Consider the following 16,212-nt stretch of genomic DNA (forward strand, 5'->3'; position numbering starts at 1 on the left):
CAAACCGCTTTTTAGTGGAGACTTTTTAAGTCTTCCTGTGCAACACTATGCGCCTCTTGAATTCCTCAAATAACACACCAGTGTTATTTGTTTTAGGTATTCTTGCCAAGAGCTTGGTAGCACTGGTGCGTTATCTGTCACTCAAATGCTCGCGTAGTGATATGATGACTCGACGCTTGGTACCAATTTACTTTAATACTTGGTATGAAATGTTTAGGTTTTCTAATAAAGGTGCATGAAATTAAAAAAAAAAGTGGCTCACGGAAACCTCGCCCATCAAAAGTCCATTGTAAACGACTAATAGAGGTTTTTATGCTGATTCAAATGAAAAATGTGTATCCATATTCCCGCGCCACAATGGAGAGTAACTCTTCCTTGTTTGAAACATTTTTGTTTTAAGTAGATGAATCTGAAGACATTGGCCCGCAGTCATCGAGAAGTTAGAAAAAGGTTTTAACGATTAAAACTGTGTTTTATTGCAATCACCATTTTGACTCTTTCATTATCGACTTAAAATGCATTTCATGTGAAAAACAGAATTTCAAATTTAAAATGAGGAGAACGCGATTTTAAAATGGTAAAATAAGGTTCTACGTTTTTTTGTTGTTGAAGTCGTAAACGCAATATCACTCAGGTTCGGTCCCCACTCAGAGCGATTCCAAATAATATTTAATTTTATAATTTTATTTCTAAATAAACATTACATTATTTTGGTTTATTAATTTTTATTTTATTATTATTCACTCAAATTCACATTTTTTATCTTTGTGAAAGCATCGTTTTGTACTGATTGCGTTGTTAGGCTATGTTTCATAAAACAGCAATAAAATAATTTATGTATAGAAACGGTATCGGGTACCGATTAGTACTGCATACCGATGATTCAGCACGTCACTAGTTTTGGTCTTTGTTTATCGCGCTGCTATACAACTGACATTGCTCGAGTTTATTATTTCCATTGAATTTGTTATTTTCATATGGTTGCTTTTTTGATGGGCAGTAGTGCGGGAGTTAGACGGCCGGCCGTTTATACAATTGTGTAAGAATTGAGAATAATAAGAACTGTACGCGACTTCTCAAATCGAGTTCGTAATGAATTTGGGCTCTTTTGGTCCATGGCAGTTGAAGCGCCAGCTGGGACTGGGCGGCTTTGGTGATGTTCACCTATGGCAGAACTTGGAAACCGGGCAAGAGATTGGTATGTGCGCAGTATTTGATTTATGTCGTTATTTTGCACAATCTTTAGCAACGATTAATGAAGTAATAGAAACAAACCTTGTTCAAATGTAAACAATAGATTTATTCGGAAATTAATTTAATGAAATTAGCTTTACTACTGAAAGTAATGTACTAGGGATGAATAAAAATACATATATGTACGTATGTAGTTACATATATGAAAAGTATCCAAACGTGCAATTGCACGAAAAATGCAAAACAAAACCGAACGATTAGTCAGCGTATCAATTCCGAGAATTCGTTAACATCTGTGGATGCAAGCGGAGGGTTGCTGATAGCTAGGGGAATGGTGTGATTGGCGCGCGTTAATTTATTCAATGCTTATTAGTACCGTATAACGATCTTCTGTGGATATTGGGTTGTTCACACTTGCCTGGTTATCAGGATATCTGGTTAATTAAAAATTATTATTCTTTATTAGTGTATGTTATTGTTGTAAACTGAATAAAAAATATAACCACATAACCAGGTAGCCTGATAACCAGCCAAGTGTGAACAACCCATATATGTATGTATGTACATACCTACATATCGTCGTTTAAAGTACAAAACCGCGTATCGTCATTCTGCTAAACCGCGTAACTGACATTTTCTGCCAAAAATTTGATTTGCTCACATAAACTCTTGGCTCAATCCTTATCGATTCGTCCAGAAATATACTAGCCAGAAATGCGATTGCTTTATAAATAAGAGACCATTTTGAAATATTAATGTGTTTTTAGGTTCTAGAAAATAATTTATGCAACCTCACATACGCATTATTTTGATACACGGTTTTGCATTTTGTTGATACGCGGTTTTGTACTTTAAAATACGATATGTTTGTACATATTTATCTGTGCAGTATGATACTAAACGTGACTTTAAATAGATTAACTTTAATGAATTGTTAGAAACTTTACATTTGCAGAATAACCCGAAATTTGAGCACTGAATTAGAAAAGGGTAATACATGTAGAATTTGTGCTTGCATAAATTGTACCACATATTTATTTGTATCAATATGCCTTGACCGTGGCCATACTTTGCTAGAAATTTGCATTGATTTGATAATCTGCTAAACAAGCAGTTTATAGTCAATGTATTATGAGTGTTGGTGGCTCCGCCTACTCGAAAGGACTGTTATCAGAACGTTGGCTATTTATATGAATGAATGTACGAATATTTTAGTTCCGTTCAACTAATTAAGAACGATTGTATGTATGTATGTACATAAAAACCTACAGATAAATATAACTATTAGGTATACCTAGTAGGGAAGATTTTATAATTTTCATTCATAGCTAAACTTGGTTAGTAAAAGTTATCAAATATCGTCTTTGTAGTAAAATTCTGTTTTGCCAAAGTATTTTAAGTTTTATTCAAAAGTGAGTAGATAATATGGTAGTGCATATAACACTGTGAGACAAATGGTAGGGGTCAGTGATCGTGAAGGGTTCAAACTACCGGGGAAAGTTATATCGGTAAAAAAGAAGTTATACGTGTCCCGGCGTTTCGCTGGGTCACGTCTAGGAATTGAGATATATATATAACTATCATATAGGGGAAATTGTCACCTTTGGTGGTCTTTTTTCGACATAACTCGAGAGCCACTAGTCCGATTTTGCTCAAACAAATTTAAAAAAATTAAACATTACAATTCCTTTAATCTGTTCATATAACGTTTTTCTATATAATCAACAGTTTTAAAAAAATTTAATATTTTAGGCAAAAAATGTATTTTTTCTTCATACATTTATATTTACCGGCAAAACTGTTGATTATATAGAAAATTAAAAACATCATATAATTAAAAATAATCAAATAATTGAAGATAATCAAATACTTAAAAAAAATAAAATAATTAAACATAATAACACAACTAAAAATAACCAAATAATTAAAAAATAGCTTGATTAATTTTGATTATTTCTAATTATTTTTTTAATGGCAATTAATCATGATTATTTTTGATTATTTTTAATTATAATTAATTAGTAATTGCTGGGTTATTTAAGAAAATTAAAATAATCATTAAAATTAAAAAATGCAAAAATATTTAATATTACTAGCCGTAATGAAAATTTAACAGCTCTGCTTGCCTATTTGTTTTGCAAAAATTATTGAAAAAGCAGACGTCTCGGTTTCCCAGCAATCCGGTTAGTCGTTTCCGCAATTATTTCACATTGATTCTCTAAAACAAATTTTCGATGTATGTACATAAGCTTAAGATGCATAAACCTAAAGGTAAATTTTATAAGAAATTAAACTGACAATTTATTAACACTAGCAGTTCACCTCCTTCGGGTGAATGCAGTAAAGAAATACTTAATACTAATAAAAGCACTCCCAAACTATACATTAATATATGTACATAACTTTTTTTGACAATAATGACCCCAAATAAATACATTACCAGAAGCGCTCCTTCAAAAATTCCCCAAAATTTGTTGGTTAAATTACCTCGTACATAGGTGCTAAGCTATGATCGAGTGTGTTGGTTAGCTACCAAATTTAACATATTTTTTAGTTAAATGAGTTTTATACTACAACGATTCAGACGCTATTAATTAATTACACAACCTTTTTTGACAAATATTTTATATAATATTTATTTAGAAACTTGAACTGTAATATTTTGAACGTAGCCTAAATATTGACCGGCTTGTGGCTAGTATGTTTACATATAAAAATAATCTCAATCAAAGCTCGTTTGTTAATCACCACGTTTACACATTTTTGTTTTAATTTTACACTTGACATTTCTCCTCTTCTTCGCACAAATAATCGATAAAACTAGGTTGGACACCGAAAAGCTATTGGTTTAATCTGAGATTATTTTATAATTACAGATTAACGAGGGCCGAATTTTGTATGGCTTATCGCTTTTTCTAATTACAGATTAGGGAGTTAAGCACGAAAATGAAGATAATCAACTTATATGTAAACCTGGTACTATCATCGTTGCTAATAAGTTGCACGCAGCTGTATACATACACTTGCCAGAATATGTTTCCGTACAGTGTTTTCTGTTTTTAAATATTAGCAATGTTTTTTGTAATCAATATTTTTCGCTATTTTTTATTAGAGATATAGTTCATTCTGTATCAAATCGCATATAAATTAATGATTCAAGGTTTTTACAAAATTTAGGAAAATTCGAAAAATTTTCACCAAAATTTTCCACTTTTAAACAAAAAAAATTCTCAAAAATCAACCGTAGTTTATAGCTACTTAAAACTTGTACTTTATGATACTGAAATTGAGTGAACTACAAAACTACATACTCAAAAAAATTCTGAAAAATTTTGTTTAAAAGTTGAAAATTTTGTTGAAAAATTGAAAAATTTGTTGGAAATTTGTCGAATTTTCCTAAATTTTGTAAAAACTTTGAATCATTAATTTATATGCCACTTGATGCGGAATAAACTATATTTCTATTAAAAATTAACGAAAAAAATGTGTTACGAAAAACATTGCAAATATTAAAAAAAAAAACAATGTACGGAAACATATTCTGGCTAGTGCATGTATGTATGCAGGCTTGTTCATACATACATATCGTCGTTTAAAGTGCAAAACCGCGTATCAACAAAATGCAAAACCGCGTATGTGAAGTTGTAGAAATTATTTTCTAGATCGTAAAAATATTCATATTTCAAAATGGTTCTCGTTTTTATAAAGCAATCGCATTTCTGGCTAGAATATTTCAGGGCGAATGGATAAGGATTGAGCCAAGAGCTTGTGTGGGCAAATCCAATTTTTGGCAGAAAATGTCAGTTACGCGGTTTTGTACTTTAAACGACGATATGTATGTATGTATGTTCTACTGTTTGAAATGAAAAAGTTTTTATTTTGGCGTCGTGCCAGACGGCTGAAAATAGTTCGGTACCGCGTCTGGCTTTTCGCTTGGCAAACATTTCTAAAATCAAATAAAATTTATAAACGAGGTATACATACTATACAACTGTATGTATGTATGTATTTCTTTCTTTCACATTTCATAAATGTCTAAATACACATATTTACTTCCTTTGCACTTGCATACATATGTGCATAACATTAACTTTAATTATATAGAAAAGCATTTTCATTTCTTAACGCAGTACTTTTAAATTAAAGTAATTTAGTTTCGTTTAGTTCAGACGCTGTTTTTTATTAAATACTATACATATGTATGTACGTACATATGTATGCTAATACTGCGATAATTACTTTTTAAATTTCGTTGGATATTTTATTAGTTGGTAATCGCAGATGTTTGTACTAAGCTGGATTTCGAAAGAAAATTAAAGAATTTTTGTTTATTAAAAAAACTGCTTACAAATTTAATTTCTTTAGTTGGGAATGTATTTAAATTTCTGTTTGTTTCAACACTGTAATTTATTTAATGCTATAGCAGTTGCAAAAATGTATTTCGTTTTTAGTGACTGATTTTTGCACAAAGCCTGATTTAGAAAGAAAATGAGTTGTTTGGTCCCTTTTATATTAAAAAAGCGACATGTTTGTATATGAACACGATTTCATTCAGCTATTCACTAACTATTCTATAGTACACTTAGGTCTATTTTTATGCGGTACATGCGTTCCTCAAAGCCGCATAAAAATAAATCCACATTAAAAAGTTCTTTACTTTCATACAAAAACAGGCGATGGGTTCCAGCATTTTGAAAAATCGCCTTCAACTCTGCATTCCTTTCTCGTTCCCATTATATGGAGTGGTACAAATTGAAGGGCTTCTGCTTTTGCTTCTCATAGATAGGCTGTTGTAGGGCGTAGTTCGCAAGGGCTTTTGAAGGAATTCTTCTAAAGCTGCTTCTTTAATTCAGAAAAGTCATACTTCTGTAAGATATTCATATCAAATACTTATGTTTTATTGTGATGGAAAATGCATATTGAAATTCATTTGTAACCAGGGTTGCCACTGCCAGAAAAAAATACTTACCATCCACTTGAAAAAAATCTACCAAATCTGGAAAATATGTATGTACCAATAACTTTTTTAGTTGTTTTAAGTGAACAAAAATTATATTTTTGTTCTATTTGTTTAGTTATTTCATAAAAAATTAAAATCGTGTATTAAGGAATTTTTTTATTTAACTAATGATGTGGTGTATTTGAGATCATATTAATGGCGTCGTCTCGGTTTTCTTCAACCAAAACGAAAGTGATGAAACTAAAGGGTACAACGAAACTTCATCTTTTAAAAACACTTCAAATGGAGTTATAATAGACAAATACAGTGACTCAAAAAACCGCTATGTATTTTTTAGTATGCAGAATGTTTTTCATGTAAAATTTTGTGTGCTATTTTTTTATATAAGAATATTATTTGCGCTTTAACCAAAACCATAAAAATCAAGGATCTAAGCTATTTACAACATTTAGAAAAATTCAAAAACATTTCGTCTAAATTTCGAACTTTTTGGAATTTTAGTATAACCAAAAAGTATTTGTATTAAATCAAAATACTTTAACAAAAATCTACCAAAATAAAAAAAAATTTACCTTTTTACCAACTCACATTTTTTCTACCAATTTTGGTAATAATTTACCAAAGTGGCAACCGTGTTTGTAACGCTAAAAAATATGAAGCAATGCTTTAGCTTGAATTATAAAAAGGAAAAGCCCTTCTAGCAGACATGTAGCGAAGTACTTTTTTGTCTGCGCTCTGCTTATCCCATTTTAAAATTCGAAAATCCCATTTATAGATATTAAAAGTTTTTAATAACAATATATCGACACCTGAGTGGAATATCGACCATTCTCGGCAGCCAGTTCGAAAACGCCCTATCTCAGAAACCTTTTCAAGAACGCACTACTTCAAAATTTAATTGAAGAACGCCCTATTTAAGAATTTTATTGAAAAACACCCTGGAGGTGTGGAGGCACTCACAAATTATGTGTATGTCCTACCTTTTCCCCTGTTAGTTACACTTCCTAAACTTTTTGTGATTTATAAGAGTTAGTTTAAACGCATGTGCTGCTAGCAAACAATGCCTTGATAGTAATCCCTCCAGAAGTATCGACTTCGTTCTTCTTGTTGATAGTAGAAAATCGGTAAGTTTCTGATCATCTGAAGTGCACATAATTTTTGCATTTCTGCAATACTGAGCTCTTTTCAAAAACCTTTAGGGCACATGACCTTGTAATCTTTTGAAAAACAAATACAATGGAAGTAAAATTTACTTGATGATTGAGTAATTGATAATACAGCCATATGCCAGGACTTAAAAAAAAAAGAAGCTAAATCGGGCAAAAGCTAAAAAAAGAGGTTAAAAAAGGTCAGTCTTTTCATTATGTCTTTAACTCTTTTGCACAAAGAGGTGGTACAAATGTACAACCGAGCAACAAAAATGTAAATACCTCAACAACCAAAGTATTTACGATCATAAAATTTCACGAAAGCCTTGTGCAAACATTTTTGAATACCATACCGTTTAATAAAACTATTTTAATAATAAAGGGGACTCTTTTTTTAGGGTCTAAAAGCCCATAGTTCTTAAAGACAAAGTAATGGTAAATTTTTACCACCAAATATCTTCATACATTTCAATACGATTACAATCGTTAAAGTTTAAATTGGAGCGCGCACACGAAAATGAAGCAGACTAAACGGCAAGGTCGATTTCTATTTGATAAACTTTTTAACTCGACACGGGTGCTTCAAAGCATACCATAACCGACGCAAACACGAACCGCAACCCATTTGAGACTACTGCGGAACAGATGTAATAGAATACGTCTGTTTTGAGTGTATACGATTTGACAGTACCAGATGCAGACTTCGCAAAATTTCTGGCGAGAGTTTCATGCCTGAGTCACTCGTGGAGGCTATGCTAGAAAGCAGCGAAAAATGATCCGCAGCATCTGACGCAATAGCAGAGGCGATAAAGAGACTCACGATGTAGTCGAATGACGTCAAATTCCCGTGGGGTGCGGTGTTCTAAGAAATAACATGCTTTTCCTGGTTTTATGTGGACACTTGACAGTCGCTGAAAAAACTGTTGAAGTATAAAGAACGAGTTCGTTGAGTAAATTTGGTCGGACAAAGCGATGGCGCCGGGTGATATTCGCTTAATATTTCGTCAAGTAAAACTGAACCGGAACAATAATTTAGTACTGATACAAACAAATATTGTGGAGCAATGATTGGGTCAAAATTACCCAATTTTCATGAAAACCTTTAATTACAGAGTTAGGTAATTTTAAATAAGCTGCGGCGTTGTCTATTCGTTAAAAGCGTAATCAGTGGTTTTGCAAAAAATAAAGAGATTTTTTTATTTTATTTTATTTTCTAGAAGACAACATAGTTTTTCCATACACCCACAGTGTTTCTGGGTCATTTTGACCCAAATTCTTATTTAGTATTTAACGGCAACTTTGAACAGATAAGCATACAGCACCTGTTGATAAAGTTTCTGCATGTGATAAATAAAATATTAACTGAATTCAATCTTCTTTTTTCTTAAAATTGACTAACTTCTATTATTGGATCAAAAATACCCAAAACATTAAAGGAAAGGGTAAATTTAAAACACTGCATAAGGGTTCCAAAATGCTAGTTTGCAAATAAGAAAAGGCTAGAAAAAAGCCCTGAAGCCAAATACTAAATTTCGCAGCTAAACGACAAAGAAAAAAGCTAGCTCTAGCCTCAAAAAGGCTAAACTGGCAACACTGCATATGAACATAAGCACATATTAATTTATATGTGCATATTATGTTTTATTTCACTATCAAATATTTACATTTGCTGCTAAAAAAAATTGGTCGCTATTTGGAATTGAAACGCTGCCGTCGATAAGAAGCACATAAAAAGTTTTTCCGGGAAAAGGACTTGTATGTATGTAGGGACAGACTAAAAGTGCGATACTATGGCTAATGCCGATTTCATTTCTACCGGAAAATGCAACCTTTGCCCTCTACGCACAAACACCAAGAAGAGGGCGATGAGAAGGCAACATTTGCTCTGTGTATTTGTGTGTCATTTTTGTCAAACTCAAAGATATTACAAAATTAAAAAGGAATAAAATCAAACAAATTTAAATCATTTAAGATTATTTATTTATTTATTATTTATTGCCGAAAATATTTTTGTGGCGGGTTGCCACCTATTTAAAATATTGTTTTTTGATAAGATAATATAAATACTGAATTAATATAATTTTGAAGAAAGTGTACGATTTGTAGAATCGAGTTATAAGATTATAGATTACATTTCCAGGATTACCTACCTATCTACCAACACCTTTATTTATAAAAAATAAAGTATCTTTCTTGTATCGGAATTTGTTTGAAAATCTCACTTCATAAAACTATTCAACTACATATATTTAATTTTTTATAAATTTTCAAGGCGCAGTGTAGCACGCCGGGTATTTGCTGGTATACAATAACAATCTTTTCTCGAATATTCTACTTTCATTATGTTGAAAAATCAGTTATTTTCATGTTATTCTTTCAGGTTTTGCTTGCCGCTCGTTTTTGTCTCAATATAATGTTACAAAGTGCTATTTACATACAACGTTTTTAAAGAAGATTTTCTGAATTTTCGGAAGTTGCTGGTTTTTGGGAAACAATTTTTGTTCCGTCCCGCCCGCATAACTTCCCGAAAACACCCGTCCCGTCCACTTTGAAATTAGTATTGTGGGCCCCTTAAATACTTTAATGCTTGTAGTTCTGAGTATTTATTAAATACAATTTTGTCCATCATTTTAAGAAAGATCCACATATGGGTGTACGCATTTGGTCCAAACTGCATTTTATTATTTCTTTAGAACACTAAACTAATTTTGAAAAGCTGTCGTTGTCATTTGTATCGAAAAGAGTTAAAAATTAACTTTACTTCCAGAATAATACAATGAATTGTGGCTATATAGGCGCAACGTATGCGCATGCATATGTTTGTAGTATGAACACATATTTTCATACAAAAATATGTCTGTACACATACAAATTAAACTGTTTGTAATCAACAACATCAATATTTCGTTTTTTATATTCCACATTTATAAATAAACATGTACAATACATACATACATATGGATGTGTGCATGTATGTAAAAATGTATACACCCATGGCTAAGATAATAAAAACACATCACTTTGATTTTTTTCTAAATGTAACACGTTTTTTTCTAATTAAAAAAAATGTGTAACGTAAAAACACATCATTTTGATTATTTTTTCTAAATGTACACGTTTTTTTTCTAATTAAAAAAAAAAAAAGTGTAACATATTTTGTATGGAATATGCCTGAAAAAATTGTCAAAAATCGAGACGATTTTTAGTTACTTAAAACTTACACTTTATTATACTAAAATTTAATGCGCTATAAATCTGATTAGAATGTTGAAAATTTAGATGCAATTTTGCAGAGTTTTTATAACCTTTTCACAAATATAGAAATAGGCAAAATTTGTTAAAATGTCGCGGCTCTATTTATATTACCACCACTGTATATATGAAAATGTATACATGTACATATAGAGTACTTACGTAGATATTACAAAGTTTTCAGATTTCATTGTTTATAAACAAAACTTTGGATTTATATGTATATGCATATACATAAGTGCATGTACATGTATATAAGTTCATACAAACATGCATACATACATGCATACATACATACACACATATGTACATTACTGATATGCGGTTTCGAGTATTTAAGGAACCGGTTCTTTAGAGTCTGGTTCCAAGGAGAACCGAGAATGTGGACCTTTTTTAGATTTCAAATTCAAATCAAAAATTCAATATCTTTTTATATTTTTTTTATAAAGTAAAGTACAGAAAATAAATATAAATATTAATTCCTTAGTTGATATTTGTATCACAAACATTTTATAACAATAAAATACAAGAAATTAAATTTAAGTAAGCGTTTTCTACGTTAAGGCTTCATTTAAATCAAAGTAATGTTACTATTTAAAAAAGAACTTTTTCGCTGCTCTTTTGACGCATTCAAATCGCTGGTCATTATCATTGACTGGGGGCTCGTGCTCGTCTGCTCCACTACTTTAAATGCTGCTGCCATTCAATAATGTGGAAAAGTGTTCCTCCATAATTTGATAAACGTTCTGGACATCGGTCGTTGGTTGTTCCTATAGGAGTTCGCCCCGGTCTTGAAACCTTCCGTAAGTCGCCTAACTCTCTGATAAAAGTTGTGAGCGTTTTTCCTGTCGGCTAGAATTTTAAGCTCTTCGCTCTGACGTATTTCGGCCTCTGCCTTCTTATTGCGGCAAATACGTCTCGCTACCATCTTCATTTCATTATAACGGCACCCGCGGTATCCCGCGGACTCGTATGGAACAAACCTAATAAAAAAATATTCTTTGTTTATTTGTATTTGGCCGTTAATTGCAAATTAAATTAACTTTGTTAAATTACCCATATTTTAAAGGTCCGTTTTCTAAGTCTGCGCCGCTGGCTATGCGAAGGTCAACTGGTATGCCGTCGGACCCATGCCGTATTTAAGCCGTATTATTGCTGTGCTTACCTCGTCTGATTCGTGTGGAGGGTCGTGACGTCGTCACTATATATTTGTCTGGATTATTTATCAAACGCGCCACCGCTGTTGCCATCAGAAAGCCTGGATGAGAGCTCGCTCCATGTCTAAAGTATACTTGGGTCGTTTGTGACCAAATTTCTACCTTAGTCGCTGCAAAGCCCAGTCCTGAATATATTTTTGGAAATCGTTGGCTTTTAGAAATTTAGTTTTTAGGTCATCAACTGCTAACGCAAGCCAGTTCTTACCACTTAGATTTTGTAGACATGTACTTACAACACAAAAACTTGATGCAAACTATTTTAAATTTTTATTTATTTTTTTACAAATTCTAACAGCAACAAAGAGTTTGAAGGAAAATGCCAATCTCAGCCAGGATGAAATCGTCAAACTCCAGCAACGTTGGCAGCAAGAGCGGGAATGGATGACGCAATTGCAAGCTCCTTACATAGTGCGCGGTTTGAATGATCTGGTTGAACCACAGTTTATCGCATACCTCACAGAACGCCATGCCTGGCGACCACTACAGCCTATCGTCATGGAATACTGCAACGGCGGTGACTTACGCGCACAATTACAATTGGTGCAAAACATCAATGGGTTGGCGGAGTTCAAGGTACGCGAGATATTGCATGCGCTTCGTCATGCCATTGAGTTTTTGCACACAAAATGTCGCATCGAACATCGAGATCTCAAGCCGGATAATGTGGTCATTCATAATGCGACGGATGGGCGCCGGATCTATAAGGTAAAAAGCTTCGTGTTTATTAGGTATTTTTTACTACTCTGCAATAATTGGTTTTTGTTTTTCATTCTTAGCTCACTGATTTCGGCTTCGCCCGTAACATTACTGAAAATACTATGCTAAAAAGTATTGTTGGCACCCGCAACTATGTTGCACCAGAAGTCTTGGATACGGCCCACTATAAGAATACCGTAGACTATTGGTCGCTGGGTATAATTGCATTCGAATTGATGTGTGGCAATTTGCCATTCATACCACATCAACAGCTGTATGATATAGTAACAAATATACGTAAGAAAAAAGAGAAATGCATTGCTATTACGGAGGACATAAATGAACTGAAATATGTTTTCCATGAGAAAATGCCAATTGAGAATCGCATGAGTAAAGTATTTTTAACTAATATTGAAGATTGGTTAACTATAGCATTAGATCAGAATTACCACACGCGCGGTACGCGACTAGTACCGGAAACCAAGGAGCGTGTCCTTACATTTTATACCGATTTGGATCGTATTTTGGCACAAAAAGTATTGACGGTTTTCGTTTTACCCACTTTGAAATTTTATGCATGGGAACTCACAGAACAGATGACACTTTTAGATTTTAGAGAGCTTGTCAAGAGAGACACCGGCATAGAAGATATGTTTTGTATTTTCCCGACTGGCCATCCCAGAACAGTGCTTTCTCACACCTACAGGGCGATCGACTTTTTCGTCGAAGAATGGCAAAATAATCGTGATAGCGATAGTCCGCCAGCGATGCTGTATATAGATGACATGAAATGCAGAGAATACCAGGTAACGCAGCCGGAAATTCCAGTCAATTTAAAAAAATATTTGAATGCCCGAAAAGAAATACCAAATTGGCTGTTGAGAACTATCGAACAAAGTACACATTTTATGCTTGGTAATGAGCAGCTCCAACTAGAAGCATTTGTTAGTGGTTTGAAAGAATATGCTCTGACCATGGAGCACGAAATATTCCAGTTCGATGCAGAAGAGAAGGGAAGACCTTTGCAACAATATTTCACAGCGCTCACCGACATGCATGGTCGTGTAGAACAATTTTGCATGAGCGTAGAAGCGGCACAGCGGGCGTGCTTGACGCAGGTGATACTGCAAATACTGTGCACTGATTTAAAGCTCATTTATTAAACAATATAAACTTTTGAATAATATTTTTTTAGATTGGAAATTGCGACAATTTCTTCAACCAATGGTGGGCGAAAGCGTGGAAATTTAAAGAAGATATCGCTACTTTGAATGGACTTAAGACCAAGGTCAGCCGTTACTATAAATCTGGATTGCGGCGTGCCAAAGAAATGGCAGTAAATCCATTTTTCGACCAGCTAAAGAATAAAGACGCATATAAGCTGTAAGAGCTCACAATAGTAAGCTTAATTCATTTATTTTTTTATAACATTGTTTCCGTGACCTTTCAGCCTGGAGTTTAGACGTCATCTTGAAACAGTGCAGAAAGTCAGAGTTAATGAAAAGGAGCGCTTAGAGGCTTGCAAAACAGCTGTGTACGCGTGCCTAGGTGAAAGAGAAAATGCTTTAAAGAGTCCGCACTTAAAATTTGCCTACTCCGACATTAGTTCAGTGAATCAGGAGTTCTTGAAGTTACGAAATATTGTCGATAATAGTTTGCGTCAATTAGAGGAAATGGGAAACAATTTAACGCAAAGTACTATAGATTTTCACACCAAAATTATTGACATTTACAAAGGTGGTAAAGTACAAAGTACCAAATTAGCACAGGATGGAGTGTCAACGAAATTCCTTAATGGCAATGCAGACGTAGAGAACAGCATTAGCGAACTTCTTCACTATCCTGTTACGCCCTTGATCGAAGAAGTGACTGGAATGATAGTGCAGTAAGTTTTACAATTATATTAATAAATATTTTTATAATTGCATTAGCTCTGGGTTTTGGTAATTCTATATAAGTCTAAAGCAGAGCTCTCAAGAGATGTAAAAAACATAGTATTTGCATGGTATTTAAGGAGTTACAGGAAGAGGTCGGTTAAGTAAAAAATAGTTTTAATATATGTTACCTTAATATAGAAAGGCCCTATTTCGCATCTTCGCTAAAATACAAAAAGCCGTAAAAAAAACCCCTTTTTGATTGATTATGATGCATTTCATCGAATTTATAAGTCCCCACATCATCTTAAGCAATAAAAAATTTTAGTCAGTTACGGCTTTTTTGCATTTCAGCGACTATATTTGTTAGTGCCTTTCTATATTGAGGGAACGATAGGTAGTTTGCGTTTTGGCATCTGTTTGAGAGTGTTAAAGGTCATAGCCAGATATTTTGGACCTACACAGGCTAATTAAAGTGTTTTTATATATATATATATGGGTGTTTCCAGCGGAAGGTCCACCACGACAAAAAAAATAAAAGTTTTATATTTAAAGTATTTACGGGCCGATTTGTCTGCTTTTTAAAATATATACTGGATATGTAAGTAGAATCATGTTTGCATAAAATGGTCTTCCTAGGTGGTGCCAAGGTCGAGATATTTCGAAAAACCGTATTTATGGTCCGATTTGGTTCGAATTTGGCGTATGTGGTTGAAACATAATAAATCATAGATTTCTAATAAATTTACCCTGAATTGGCACTGGAGTCAAAATATGAAGTATATTCTACATAAAAAACATGTTTTATTTGCGTTCAAAATTCAATTAAAAGCAATATTAACAAAAATATAACGATGGAAATTTATGTCACGTGACGCCACGTCACGTCACGTTTCACACTTGGGGTTGTAGAAGAGAATTGAAACAATTTGCATTAATTCAAAAAACTCTAAAAACAACTAGAATTGCTCCAAATCATATTAAAATAAGTTTCATGAAAATAGCCATCCACAATTCGCAAAGTTTTTCCACTTTGCAAGAAAAGAAAAAATCAACTTCCATTTTTTGTCACGTAACGACACTCTCTTTAAATGCTTATATTTCAGGACCAAGCAGTTCGATTGTTTTCATTTTTCGGTTAAATAAGAAGCTAATTATGTGCTATACAATGGCCCAAAAAAGTTAAAGAAAACAAATGGTATTCCTTTTTTGTATCACATTGAAATCGTACGACTGTCACGTGCGCCGCCTTGGGAATGCCCATATATATTTTTTTTGGAATACTAATTTTGATTAAACTTTCTTCTCTAGTTTTGTGGCTAATCGTCTTAAACTTAATTTAAATTATAATCTTAATCTTAGCCTTTAGGTTTAGTATTAGCTTTAGTCTTAATCTCCATTGTACCCAACCACGGCCGCCAACCCATCCCTTCTCTGTCCCTACAGAGATATGTATGTAGATTCAACTTTTAAATATTGTGGGGCACTTAAGAGTCGACTTTATTTTGACTATGAATATGCCCCTGCGTATTTTGATATTAAGTTTTCTATTTTCAATTTCTTCTTACTTTATTTCAGAATGGACATTGAAGAAGATATGAATAAAAACAATGATCTGCCGGCTACCATAAATGAGTGAGCCGCATTACAAACTACAAAGTTTCTAAATATATTGCCAGAAAGCCTATCAATAGCATTTGCAATATATGTTTGTACATGTATACATACATATGTATGTATGTATATATTTTTTGACAATACTATTTAAGTAAAGCATGACTGATTGTGATAACAAATTCATTTGTTACGTGTTACGTTAATGTTACTTATTGTTATACATGTATATGTAAGGATTATACGAGTAAATTTTA

At 33.0% G+C, this 16,212-nt stretch overlaps 1 protein-coding gene across 1 annotated transcript; it reads left to right on the plus strand.

Moving 5' to 3' along the window:
* The first annotated feature begins 927 nt into the window (after positions 1–927).
* Positions 928–16,212, plus strand: LOC118743662 (inhibitor of nuclear factor kappa-B kinase subunit beta). The gene is made up of 6 exons (XM_036476430.1): positions 928–1,198; positions 12,067–12,476; positions 12,548–13,585; positions 13,663–13,850; positions 13,918–14,352; positions 15,920–16,212. The coding sequence occupies exons 1-6, from the start codon at positions 1,093–1,095 to the stop codon at positions 15,978–15,980; spliced, it is 2,238 nt and encodes a 745-aa protein (XP_036332323.1). The 5' UTR covers positions 928–1,092; the 3' UTR covers positions 15,981–16,212.

This window comes from Rhagoletis pomonella, unplaced genomic scaffold (assembly GCF_013731165.1).
Source record: "Rhagoletis pomonella isolate Grant_MI unplaced genomic scaffold, Rhpom_1.0 Rhpom_scaffold_00001, whole genome shotgun sequence".
Lineage (NCBI taxonomy): Eukaryota > Metazoa > Arthropoda > Insecta > Diptera > Tephritidae > Rhagoletis > Rhagoletis pomonella.